The following is a 13068-nucleotide window of genomic DNA, read 5'->3' as shown; positions in this document are numbered from 1 at the left end:
CATAAGCAACCTAGATTTTCAGAGTGTTGCAAAAATACTTTTAAAGAGCTTCAATCCATAAAGGCTGCATAATACTGTCAATGCAGAGACTTCCACATATGTTTTATTGATGTTAATAAGATGCAGCCATAAATTCTTACCTATTCTGATGAGAATGTACTAATGAATTAAGAATAGAGTTTGGATACGCAAGAAAGATTTGCAAAGGTACAGATGGGAATTAGGGCCCAGGTCCTCAAAGGTATATTGGCTCCTAATTTCCATTGAAATCAATGGAAGTTAGGATCTTAAATACCTTCAAAATCTGGATCTAGGTGCCCAAATTTCAAAGGGTGGTGTGTGCCTAATTTCCTTAGAAAATCTCCCCCTTATTTTTTTCCTCACTATACCAAATAAGAATCTAAAAATATAATCGTGGCTTTCAAAAATCTTGTGGCCTAGAGAAGAAATGTTTCAACAGCACTGTTCTCTGCTAATGTCTCATTTACTGATGGAAATGTCAGATTACCCATCCATAAATCTGGTAATCTAATCAAGGCTATCCCAAAAAAACTAGTCAAGCAAATAAAATACATATTTTGTGCTAGTTAGACTAATACTGCTCAACTCATGGCTCTTGAGCCAGATGCAGCCTTTCATAGCAAAGAAAACAGCTGTAGTCTTGGGCTTGAATAAAGCATCACACCACAGCCTAGTTCACTATAACAGGAAGTATACTAGAGGAAAAAAATCTTAAAATGTACATTACTAGAATAAAATTAAATGTTCTAAATGCCACCTAATGATTTAAAATGCTGAAGGTGAACACACAAATCTGATAAATACATTTAATGTATCAATCTACAGTTCTCCACTTGAGGTAAAAATCATTTAGTCTTGATGGGTGCTTTCCTGTAACTTGGGTGACAAAAAAGAGGTGTCCTTATTCTTTGCTCTGCTAAAGCAAGCATGATAAACTAAAGTAAATAATTTATATTAAAATTGTATTTGCATTCACTATCACATGAAGTTATTTTAATGGCTCATGTTTCTCAACAGTCAACTTGTACAAAGATCTTGTTATACTCATTAATGTGGACCAGATTCTGATCACCTTAGCATCTTATTCTACAAGTAGTCCCATTGCACAACTTGTGCAATAATATGCTATCAGAATTTGACCAGACATGAATTTAAAAAATCAAGTTACATTAAATTGTCTGACAATCATGAAATAAATGGGACTTGTGTGATAAGCATGTTGAGTCCATTAAAGTATGGTGAAAACATACACCTCATTCCGTTCCTATTTTTGACAAAAATACCCTATCAACAGATCTTTTAAAAATATTCCTCCTCAGTGAAACAGTTTATAGTGTGTTCCTACTAAGAAAACAATTGCATACACTGCTGCACTTTTCCCTAAATACTCATTCAGGGATTTGGTCACATAAATTGCAAATAGGGAGGCACTAGGTTCCACTACATCTACAGCAGGTGAAAACTTATTACTTACATTTGTTGCCAATGTAATATAACTTGCTGCAGTGTTTGTTGATTTTTCAGACCTATACTAACATAACAGCAAGTCCCCTAGGACTTCATTAAAATTATGATAAAGCAAATTGGGAGTAGGAGATGTCCCAAATTTTTTCAGAGGTGGGACAGTTCAATTCTCTGTATGATTTGATCAGCGTGGATCTACAAGAATCATGTTTTAAAAGTTATGCAATGCACAGTCCAGGAACACTGGAAATATGCCCATCCCTAGAGGAAGGAAAGAGAGGACACGATGGTACTAAGCACTTGTCTACAGTTACAGCATTGCGGCTGCCCCACTGTAGCACTTCGTGAAGACGCTACCTATGCCAACAGGAGAGCTTCTCCCATTGGCATAGGTACTCCATTTCCTCAGGAGGCAGTAGCTATGTTGATAACAGAAGTCTTCCCGTCAACATAGCACTATCCACACTGGAAGTTAGGTTAGTATAAATGCATTACTCAGGGGTGTAGATTTTCCACATACCATAACAACATAGTTATACTGACATGTTTGTAGTGTCCAGGCCCATGTAGCTTGATTAGGAGCTGTATTCAGGCCTTTCTTATGATATAGTGACTAATTCTAGCTGATGTAGTATAGTTTACTCCTAGTAGCAGGGCAGAATAACATACTGTTATTTTCAGTGAGACAGTTTAATGTAGGATGTATGCAATTTTCAAATTATGATTTTACATAGTTAACATTTCCCCAGTTTGAGCTTCTTAGCGTGAAAGGGGATTTGTGTCATACTTAAAGTACATAATGCAAAGTAGTTACCATGATCCAGGATGCTGCAGTAGCATATCCTATGTTGAGATTGAAGTTTATAAACAACTGTCACTCAATTGTTAACTCCAATTGGTCAATTACCAGTTTCCATTTTGTTTCAAAACAAACTTTCCATAAAGATAATAGTTTTGTATCTTACACTTTAATCCTTAAATATTAGGTCATATGTCCCAGCATAAATGAGATTGAGCACAGGTTTAATCCAGATAAAATCAGGTGTATGAGCATGCAGAGAAAGCACCCAGAACAAGTGAGTTGCAGTAAAACAGCATCAGTTGGAAGAAAGGCACTAATTGTAAATCAGACTAGTCACTGAGAAACTTTTGAAAGCCTGGGCTGCAAATAGCAGCTTTTTTCCCCTTTGTGCAGCGTGACCGTTGTCACTTATGCATTAGTTTACTGTGCTCTAGTCCATTCAGGTACTGTAGGCCAGAAATTCAGCACCCTGTAACACCAGTGCTGTCTCAGCTGTCTGATGTTTTCTGGCTGACATTAAAAGTGCAAGCATTTATCTTTAAAGGTCTAAGTAGTTTGGTCAAGGTCGCGAGACCATTCCTTTCCTTCTGTACATGGAATCAATACAGACACTAGTGCTTTATATGTACAACAAAGTTGTAAAGTGTTCTTTGAGGGACTCTCAACTCCTAATTCTTTCTTCCCCACTTGGTCCATATTTGTGGACATTCCAGACATACTGGAAGACTTTCTCCCCACAGAAGACAGCTGAAGGAAGAGACAGAAGGAATGTATGGGGTGGGAATAACTTTTGATTATATAAGTGGTGAGAAGCAGATGTGGGTGGCCGAGTATGTTTTAAATATTGAAAGTGTAGATATATTTTAGAACATTGGAAAGGTTCAATATGCAAGCAACAACCAATAGGCAAGGCTGTTAACTCCAGGGATGAGGGTCTGTTGAAAAGTATTATAAATTTTTGTAAATTTTCATTGATGTGCACAATAAATGTTGACACTAAGGGCATATCTTCACTAGGAACGTGGCTGTCTAGTCGTGGCACCAGCAAGGGGCACTCCCAGCGCTGGTACACTTTACAGCACTGAAACTTGCAGCACTATAAAGTGGTAGTGTATACAAAGCCTAATAGTCATTAACCAAGTGCACAACAAAGCAGGATTAAAATCCCTTAGACTGAAAAGCTCAAAGCAGCTTTAACTATGAACTACACATGCCTCTATATTCATACTTATGCAGCTTTCACATGAAGAAAAATTAAGATGCAAAACTGTCATAGAACTACAGCAACAAGCCTCTCAGTTGGAGTTTAAAACTTCTTCCCTCCCGTGGCTGTCCATGCAGTAGTAAGTGTTCTAAGCAGCATTTCCTTCAAAACTAGGTCTTGCAAATTAGAGTCAAAGAGCTTTCCAATAAGAATTTTATTGTAACACAGAGCAAACAGAACGTTCTTGCACTTAGAAGAATGTATTTGGTCTCTTGGTGGTGAAACGTGGTTTGTGCTGACGACGCAGAACTCTGTGTGGCAGAGGGAACTTGATTTTCGAATCCTGTAAGGGAGAAAGTGTTAGTTTTCATTTATATCGATCTTGCAATTATCTCAGGTCATACACACACTATGAAAAATAAGTCACGATAAGTGAATTAGAAAGTTCAACTTCTAACCTTCATATCTAATCTGTATTAGATATCAGAGCAACAAGCATTTCCATGGATCAGGGTTACTAGAAGCTAGAAACAACTGAAGGCTACTGTTTCTAAGCTCTTTGGGGGAAGGGACTGTCTTTTTATTCTGTGTTTTTACAGCACCTCACACAATGAGGTCCTGGGTAATACAAATATAAGACATAACTACTAACACCTTTCTATACAGAGCTGCCTTTTCTGCAAGTTAAGATAACTATATTGAAATAAGCCTGTTTCAGCATAGCTGTAAGACTAGATGTACTTTTTGTACTTAAAACAGCTCACTCACAGCACGTGAGTACGGAAAGAAATCAAACTGATTTTGATCAGTAGTTTCACTCAACTAGTTCTAGCACTAAAGGACCCATGATTCCAAGTTACAACAGCATACATGTAAGTTTGACTCAATACATCTCTGCTATATAAAATAATTGTTGGACTGCAATGCAACACTCTGTATTTTTAATCAGCATAGTACATCCTGTAAACTTAGTGCAAACTTCTAGGTAAGAGATTTTGTCTCATTTTGTGTGTTACAATGAGCACCACCAACCACTGTTTTACTTTGTTTCACTTACATGGAATTGCTTGACTGCAGGTCTACGGCACTTGCTAGCAGCAATCTCCTCAACCTTCATGATCTGAATAGAGTGAGCACGAGCACGATGGCGGGCACCCATATCACGGTCTGTAACATCAGGGTGATGTTAACATTATCTCATTTACTTTAAACAACACAATTCACAATATTTTTTCATCTCCACTGTGCAGTTTGAAATTGCTTACATGTAGCATGTTTTCTTAAACAGAGGTCCTTACTATGAAATTCATTATTCTTGCATATTATATTTAACAGCTGACTTGCACAGTATAATTGAAACTGCAGCTTGGTAATACATTTTTTCCTATACTTTCCCTACAGTTATTCTAGTCAGGAAGATTATTAACAGAGGAGCAACAGTCTCTACTGAAGCTTTTCATTATAAGTCAGGTGCTGACACCTCCCACATACACCAGAATTCTTCAAAAAAGGTACAATTCTGCATGTGTAGTCCACATTTTTTGGGCAAGAAGTTAGTGAATGAGGAGCTATACTTAAAATTATGGAATACTGGACAATGTAAGTTGGGTACAATAACTATTTCCATACTTTCAAATGGCTGAGTTATTCTTTAAGTATAACAACCCCAAGTTTCTAGCTTTTTTAAAAAAGTCACTAACTTTAGCACTGTTCAAAGTCCTCGATTAATACAAGAAATATGCAAGGGCCTGATAGACCTGAAGGTTCACATTTGAAATAGATTCTCAAAGAAATCTGAAGCCATCTTTATACCTCAAAGCAAGGGCTCCAATTATTGGTGCTCATCATGTATAAACCACATACACAACATTAAGTACAGTTTAACCTTTTTGTTCAGTAATTCTGTGGATACCAGGATCTCAAGTGCTAATTACCAGTTTCAAAAGACATTGCTATCTCACCATATTATTGTGCCTACTACAATGCTCTCAAAGGCAAAACACACATTTCCATATAAATCCTCAGCTTTCAGGAGTTTACAACTCAGATGTAAGATGGGCATTCAAGGAATTCTGACCAAGCTCTCAACTATATTGCTTGAACCAGATTAGATATCTAAAATACTCATAGAATAGTAAACTGCTGAGTTTAAAACTTAATTTGATAAAATGAGTTAATTTAACAGAGAATATGCAGAAAGTTTTATGTTGGACCTTCAGTTTCACTTTCAAAAGCATGTCAGCTCTTGAAAGGCGACAAGGTACATATGATATTTGCACACATGACAAGAACACTATTACTAAAAATAATATTCTTTGGGTTTTTGTGTGCAAAGTGTTTTAAACACAAATTAAAATGCACTAGTAATGTTATATTGAGAATGAAAAAAATATCACCCACTATAGTAACTGCACATGGAATCTGAGGTAGCCCCAGATATCTCAACACAACAGATCATTAGTCTATCAGATTTAATAATTAAGATGTTGAAGTAAAAAGAAAACAGTACAGAGTTTAAGCATAGAAGTTTCTGGATATCAGGGAATAAGGTACAGATCATCAAGGGGTGCGAAATTCGGTTTAGGAACGGGTGGCATAAGGAATACATAATATGCAGTCTCCCCGATTGGGGGTAAAAGTTTAACAGGTCAAACAAAGTACAGACATTGAGATATGGGGGTATGTTGTTCATATAATGGCTACGTTCATGTGTGGAGTATAACAAGTGGATACGATGATGAGGATGGATTTACCCTCATTTGGTGGGATTTAATGTTAAATTGAGTTTATGGTTCCAGTTCATATGGTCCAATGGAAAAAGTCTCAGTCCTTTTCCCATAGTTGATGCACGATGTCGTACCGGCTCACACTTAAGGTCTACTTGTGACCCTTTGTAAACAGAGGGTATGAGGTCTTTTTGGCCAACACACCAGTTATCTTCTATACAAAAGATTTCAGGCAATTCAGTTCCCGCAAAAATTCACTCTGTTACAAAACATAAAGGTATTTTCCACATGGCATGGATGATAAAGTATTAATATGCTCCATATGGCCAAATGAAATATATCTGAATTTCCTCACTTTGGTGCTTGTAAGACTTCAACAAGAACATTAAAAAGTAATCAAGTCCAAAATACTATTAAGTGTTGTGCAAAAAAGAAGGGTGAGCCTTAGTGATTCTTCCAAAAATATTTTCTGAGGAACCAATAATTTTTATTTTTAACAATTTTTGAGCACTCAAGTATGATGCAAGAAATAACCTGAACTGGAAGAGCATCAAACTAGAACTTTACACAACTGTATAACCAAAACAGCTTCTTTAATTTTACTAAAAATTAAAAAAAAAATTTTTTTTTTTGCAGAAGCTAAGCATAAACAGTTTCAGAAGGGTATGTTCAAAAGAGGTTTAAGAGAATAAGAAATACTGGTTGGGGGAAAGTCTCCAGCAATCACTACTAGTCAGGTGTTCAAATAGTTCCAACCATTTTAATTTGCTTTTCAAAGAATCTAGTTGTACTGTTATTTGAATGCAGTCACCACCTTCACCAAGGTTTTCCTATATATCTATTTCAATTTCTCAAATGCTGCATGAGATCTTACACATACTACTGTTAAAAGATTATTCTTTGTTCCAACAAATATCTACTTACAGCACTGTGTAACAGCACCAGCAGTTGTCAAGTCCCTGTATTCCCTGTACATGTTGTGGGTTCCACTACGAGAATCATAGCGTAGCCAGATACCAAAGTTTTTCACCCGCAAAGGGGACTTTTCAAATACCTGAGGTTATAAAAGTGAAGAAAGAACCAGAGATAAAAACATTACCTCACTGATGCACTGTGTATTGAATAATAAAACAGCAGCTTGGGAGAACACCACATTAAACTTCTAGTTGAAGCATATTGCAGAATTCTATCATCTTGGGAGTTTTTTGTTTTTACACACACAATCATTTTTTTTTTTTGGTCATCAATCATGGTAAAGGGTAGGTGAGTAGATTTTTCTACCCAGGTAAGTAAGCAGCTTTCCAAAGGGAGGAGGACAGATTTTTCAGAGACACAGAGTGATTTAGGAGTACAAGTCCCTGTTACTTTCAGCATGACTTTCCCTAGTCACTTTTGAAAACTATGCTTCAATTATCAGGTTAGCCCCAAAACTTAGATTTTATTAAAAAAAAAAAAAAATCAGATTAAATCTAATTGTTTCAGTTACTTTTTAAAATTCCAATTGAGGGAAGAGTAAGAGAGAGTGTGCCAATGATGAAAATGTTTTACAAAAAGAAAATTTCATTTTAATATCATGGACTTTGCAACAGGGATGGTATAGAATTACAAAACAGATTAGAATTAGAAGGTTTAGACGAATCTCAAATCTGACATATACCAAAGTAAGCCAGGGAACGGTTTTACAATTATGATGTTGACCACTTAAAAATGAAACCAGTCTTGAAAACAGACCTTAGAGCAAGTATTTTCTAAGCAGGAAATAAAATATTAGTTCTCTATTACTGTATTTTTTGGAGGTGGGGAAGGGACCAGCAGTAGCGTAGTTTATGTCTAAGGATTATCTGTCATGATTTTGCAAGGCTGATCTAATGCATTTAGTTTTAAAATATTCATGGTTCCTAATTATTGTGGAAAGTAGAAGTTCGATTTTCAGGTACACAAAATGTGACAGGTGAAAAGTTTAATTTCACTGTCAGTGACATGATAAGCTCTTTTATAAATAATTCCATTCCAATATATAAAAACAACTAAAATCCCAAAAATTTCCAAGACCACGTATTTTTTTTTCTTTTTAAGACCATACCTGTCCACAGTACACAATTTCTCCAGAAGACTTCTTCATCTTCTTCAGCTGAGACACAAAGTACCAGAAACGGGACTTGGCAACAACATGATTAGGAGCAAAGATACGCATCCGATAAAGGGGTGGTGTCGGACATTTAGGAGTAGGAAGGCATCGCCCAACAACTTTGTACTCCCTCAGCTACAAACGAGAGAGAGAGAGAATGAAAAAACCCTCCAATGTTCAGAGGCAAAAGCAAGACAGTTTTAGCCCTACAGCGAGGCGCGAGATCGCATAAGCAGTGATGTATGTAGGAAGCCCCCAGCTACTGCAGACAGCAATGCTGAGGGAAGCAGCTTACAGCTGAGAGTCCCACGGACAATAAACACTATGGCCGAGTCCAGCTCTCCTACAGGATCTCGCCAGGCCCTTCGCTTCCACAAGCGCTTCGGCTCCTCTTATTCCCCGCGGAGAGCATCACTCAGGAAGAGCAACGGCCTTCAGGCTTTGCGCGCTGTACAATGGGGTCAGAGCCTCTTGCGGCACTCGCTCTAACCAGAAAGCCGCGAGCGATTACGGGGCCTCGAGACCCGGCTGCCTAGGTCCTGGCCCGGCCAGGCCGTGCGCTCCCGCCAGGCCTCGGAGCATGGCCGCGGTCTGCGGGGCCTGAAGGGGGAGCGTCTGGGGCACACGCGGCCTGCGCGGAGACGAACCCAGACCCGCCTCTCGTAACCCGGCGCCTGAGGCCGGCCCCAACGAAGGGGGCGCCTGCTGGCTGCGGCGCCGCTCTGCGCGGCCTCCCCAGCCTCACGTTCTTGGCGGCCGCCATGTTGGCCGCTCGCTCCCTGAGGAAAAGATGCGGCGACCCGGACGGGCAGGACCCGCCAGAACGGCCCGAGTACCAGTGACGAGCCTTCCCCACCCCCAAACCCGGGCCGAGGCCGCCCAGCCGCAACCCGCTAGGCCCGGCGCGCCACGCTTACTGTGCCCGACGCCTTCATAGTGCTGCCTCGCTCGCTGCCACCCAGAAAAGGAAGGGACGCCTGCGCTCCAGCCTCACGTCACCCCCTCCGCAGGAAGGGACGCCCGCTTAATCATGCTAAACGCCTATTGGTTGCACGAAAGACTCCTACTGGTCGTAGCATCAGTCAATCAAAGCTCAGACAAGCTTCTATTGGCCTCCTTGGCCTTCTGTTGGCCTCCCTGGGCTTCCCTGCTGGTGGCTGGAGCAATGACTCCCTTAGGCTGCTGTGGGGGGCATTGGCAGCCTACCGCGGGCCTGCAGAGGGAGAAGCAAGGACACCACCACCACCACCACCACCTATGGGTCCCTGCTGCCAGGCTGGCTGACTGCTGCTGGCAGCTGCGGCTGTTACTGCGTGGGAGCCGTTAGCTAACTGTTGTAAAGCGCTTTGGATAAGAGCGCTTGATTAAAAAAAAATGTAAAAAAACATTGGGGTGCAAGTTCTGGCCAGGAGCTAGGGTGAGGGAGGGGGCTCAGGGTTGAGGCAGGAGGTTGGGATGTGAAGCTCTTACCTGGGGCAGTTCCTGTTTGGTGTGAGGGGTGCAGGAGGGAATGGCGGCGGGGGGGTGCAGGAGCTCCCGCTTGGTGCTCAGGGTGGAGATGTGTGTGTGGGGGGGGGGGGTTGCAGGAGTCAGGGAATGGGGGGCCTGGGTAGGTGTGGAGGTGCAGGAGTCAGGGCTGGGGGTATGTGGTGGGGTGCAGGAGTCAGGGTGGGCAGAGGCCTGGGGGTGTGGGCTGGGGTCACGGAGGCAGTGGTGAGCTGGAGCTGGTTCGCACTAGTTTGCTGGAACCAGTTGTTAAATTTAGAAGCGAGGGACAACCGGTTCTAAAAGGGCTAATAAATTTAACAACCTGTCAAAAGTGGCACCTTAGGCGCCGACTCCGTGGGTGCTCCAGGGCTGGAGCACCCATGGGGAAAATTTGTTGGGTGCAGAGCACCCACCAGCAGCTCCCCGCCTGGCCCCAGCTCACCTCTGCTCCACCTCTGCCTCCTCCCCTGAGTGTGCCACCCCGCTCTGCTTCTCTCCCCCACCCCCCGATTTCCTGCGAATCAGCTGTTCACGCGGGAAGCCTGGGAGGGCTGAGAAGCAAGGGGTTGTTTCGGGCTCAGGCCGAAGGAGGCGGAGCGGAGGTGAGCTGGGGTGGGGGGGCACGAGGAGGGCTGCCCATGACGCAGCAGGTAACCCCAGGGGGCGCGCAGGGGAACTGCTCCCTGCCCCAGCTCGCCTCCACCTCCCTGGGCCTGAGTGCGAAGCCACCACTTGCTTCTCAGCTCTCACAGGCTTCCCGCGCAAACAGCTGATTCGCGGAAGCTGGGGGTAGGGGTGAGGGGCGAAGAAGCAGAGCGGGGCGGTGCATTCAGGGGAGGAGGTGGAGTGGAGGTGAGCTGGGGCTGGGCGCGGGGTGGGGAGCTGCCAGTGGGGGCTCTGCACCTATCAAATTCTCCCCATGGGTGCTCCAGCCCTGGAGCACCCACGGAGTTGGTGCCTAAGGCACCACTTTTGATGTGATCAGTGGGGGAGTGGCTGCTCCCCCCCCAGCTACGCTACCTTGCCCCTAGGAGCCAGAGGGACCTGCCAAATGCTTCCTGGGAGCTGCCCGAGGTCAGCACGGCGGGGACTCCCCACCTCGCCCCCTGGCAGGTCCCTCTGGCTCTTAGGGGCAGGGCAGGGTGGGCACCCACTACGGTGGCCCACAAGACCCTCCTGCCCGGTTCTGGGGGGGATGGCGGGAGGGAGTCCCAGGAGGGATGGTGTCAAGGAACGTGGGGGGTTGGATGGGGCAGGAGTACTGGGGCGGGGCAGAAGTCCTGGAGGGTGAGGGTGGGCCACGACCCCCTCGTGGGATGAGGAGGGAACTGGTTGTTAAGATTTTGGCAGCTCATCACTGCATGGAGGTGCTCATGGCAGGGGCTGGAGGGAGTATGCCCCGATTCCAGCCCCTTCCCCAAGGCCCTGCCCCCACCTCTTCTCCTCCTCCTTTCCAGAGCAGGGAGTGTGCAGCTCTGCTCTTCTTCCTCCCTCCTGCCGGCAAACAGCTGATCGGGGGCAGGGAGAGAGGGCGGGGAAGGGAGGGAAGGTAGCACCCTCCAGGGAAGAGGCGGTGGAGGAGCTTGGCTGCCGGCAAAGCCTGTCCTGTTGCAGCAGGAGCCGGCAGCATCAAGCTTCTGCCCCCACGGGGGGTGAGCAGAGAAGAGCAGGCCGGGCTGGGGCCCCTTTGGACCGTGGGCCCAGTGCCGTGGTAAATCCAGTACTAGAGGGGAGGAACGGTTACTTCTTCCCTTTCCCCCGCCCCGTCCCTCCTGTAGTCCCCCGCCCATTGGTACCCTCCTTCCCTGAACACAGCCTAGCAGGGAGGAGTGGTTAGCCCCATCCCTCTCCCTCACCACCCTGCCCCTCCCTCTAGACCTTCCTCCCCTGCGTGCCCTCCAGCAGGGAGGAGCGGTCGCTTTCCCCCTACCCTGTCCCCCCCAATCCCAGGGGCGCCTTCCACTCCTCCCTGTTAAGCTGTAGGCAGGGAAGGTTAGCCCCTGCCCCCACATCCCCCATGTGTATCTCAGTCCAGAGAGGCCAGGGCCGGCCTATTGGCATCTTAATAACAGCTTGCTGGAGGATGTGGGCTTCGTGGCGTCCTTCCGGGAGTTTTGGCTGGCCTGGCGGGGGCAGCGGCGTGCCTTTCCCTCGGCGAGGTGGTGGTGGGATGTGGGGAAGGTGCAGGCACAGCTCTTCTGCTGCAACTACACCCAGGGTGCCACCCGGCGGAGGGATGCAGTGATAGGGCAGTTGGAGCGGGAGGTCTTAGAGCTAGAGAGGTGTCTGAGTGAGGGAAGATATCAGCGTCTTAAGGGCCTAACTGGCTCCTACTACTTCAGTTGACTTCCTGTTCGCCTCAGGTGGGTTCAGGGAAGCAGCAGGAAACAGGAAGCTCCCTGAGAAGCTGGTGTTAATCAGTCCAGGCTCCTGGGGGTGCTAGAGAGGTACATAAGAGGCTACTCCTCCTCTCTCCCTGCAGCTTCTGCTGCTTTTTGTTATTCCCTCTCACCTTTTCTCTTGCCAGGCTGTTATGTCTCTTGTGCCCTCCTTCCTCCAGCACAGCACAGCACTCCATCATCTCTGTGCACCTAGAGCAGAGAGAATACATATGCACCAGCAGCAGACACAATTTTCTACACTCTGGGTCCTAGTGGCGTCCCCCCACAGTCTAACACCTGAAGTGGCTGCCTCAGTTCGCCTCATGGTAAGGCCAGCCCTGGCTGCGGCCCGGGGGTCATGGCGGGGGGGGGAGATTTTTCCAAGGGCTCCAAATCCACCACTGCACCTCCGCCCTGGTGGCACAAGGTTTGGGGAGGTTAAGCCTCCAATAGGTACCGCCTATCTACATATGCAAAGCTTGCCGATGTTAACCTGAACATGCTTCGACGCCTCTCAAGCTGAACCTACCCAGAAACAGTAACTGATATAAGTTTCCACCATTTTGCTTGTGCACTTGTATAAAAAGTAAAATTATTAACAGCTATTGTATTTATGCATTATTTGTTGATTTAACTATGAGTTAGTAAATCAGTGTGTTTGACTGGTTTCAGAGTAACAGCCTTGTTAGTCTGTATTCGCAAAAAGAAAAGGAGTACTTGTGGCACCTTAGAGACTAACCAATTTATTTGAGCATAAGCTTTCGTGAGCTACAGCTCACTTCATCGGATGCATACTGTGGAAAGTGTAGAAGATATTATTATATACACACAAAAAGCATGAAAAAATACCTCCT

At 44.7% G+C, this 13068-nt stretch overlaps 1 protein-coding gene across 1 annotated transcript; it reads right to left on the bottom strand.

The window, feature by feature from the left end:
* Nucleotides 1-3690: 3690 nt before the first annotated feature.
* Nucleotides 3691-9397, bottom strand: RPL18A (ribosomal protein L18a). Its single transcript, XM_084631269.1, has 5 exons — nucleotides 9263-9397; nucleotides 8301-8480; nucleotides 7142-7271; nucleotides 4549-4658; nucleotides 3691-3834 (listed from the first exon to the last, which is right to left on the bottom strand). Exons 1-5 carry the CDS (start codon nucleotides 9278-9280, stop codon nucleotides 3742-3744), a joined length of 531 nt encoding a protein of 176 aa, XP_084487395.1. The 5' UTR covers nucleotides 9281-9397; the 3' UTR covers nucleotides 3691-3741.
* Nucleotides 9398-13068: the final 3671 nt, after the last annotated feature.

Source organism: Lepidochelys olivacea, assembly GCF_965140295.1.
Source record: "Lepidochelys olivacea isolate rLepOli2 genome assembly, chromosome: 1".
Classification (NCBI taxonomy): Eukaryota; Metazoa; Chordata; order Testudines; family Cheloniidae; genus Lepidochelys; species Lepidochelys olivacea.
The sequence above is the reverse complement of the archived record's forward strand: the minus strand, read 5'-3'. Positions and strand labels throughout refer to the sequence as shown.

What these genes read in the sequence shown, in the direction of transcription:
- RPL18A (XM_084631269.1), bottom strand. An exon ending in AAATTGTGTACTGTGGACAG is followed by an intron (nt 7,272 to 8,300) that starts GTATGGTCTTAA and finishes TTATAACCTCAG; the next exon opens with GTATTTGAAAAGTCCCCTTT. An exon ending in CTGCAGTCAAGCAATTCCAT is followed by an intron (nt 3,835 to 4,548) that starts GTAAGTGAAACA and finishes TCTCCCTTACAG; the next exon opens with GATTCGAAAATCAAGTTCCC.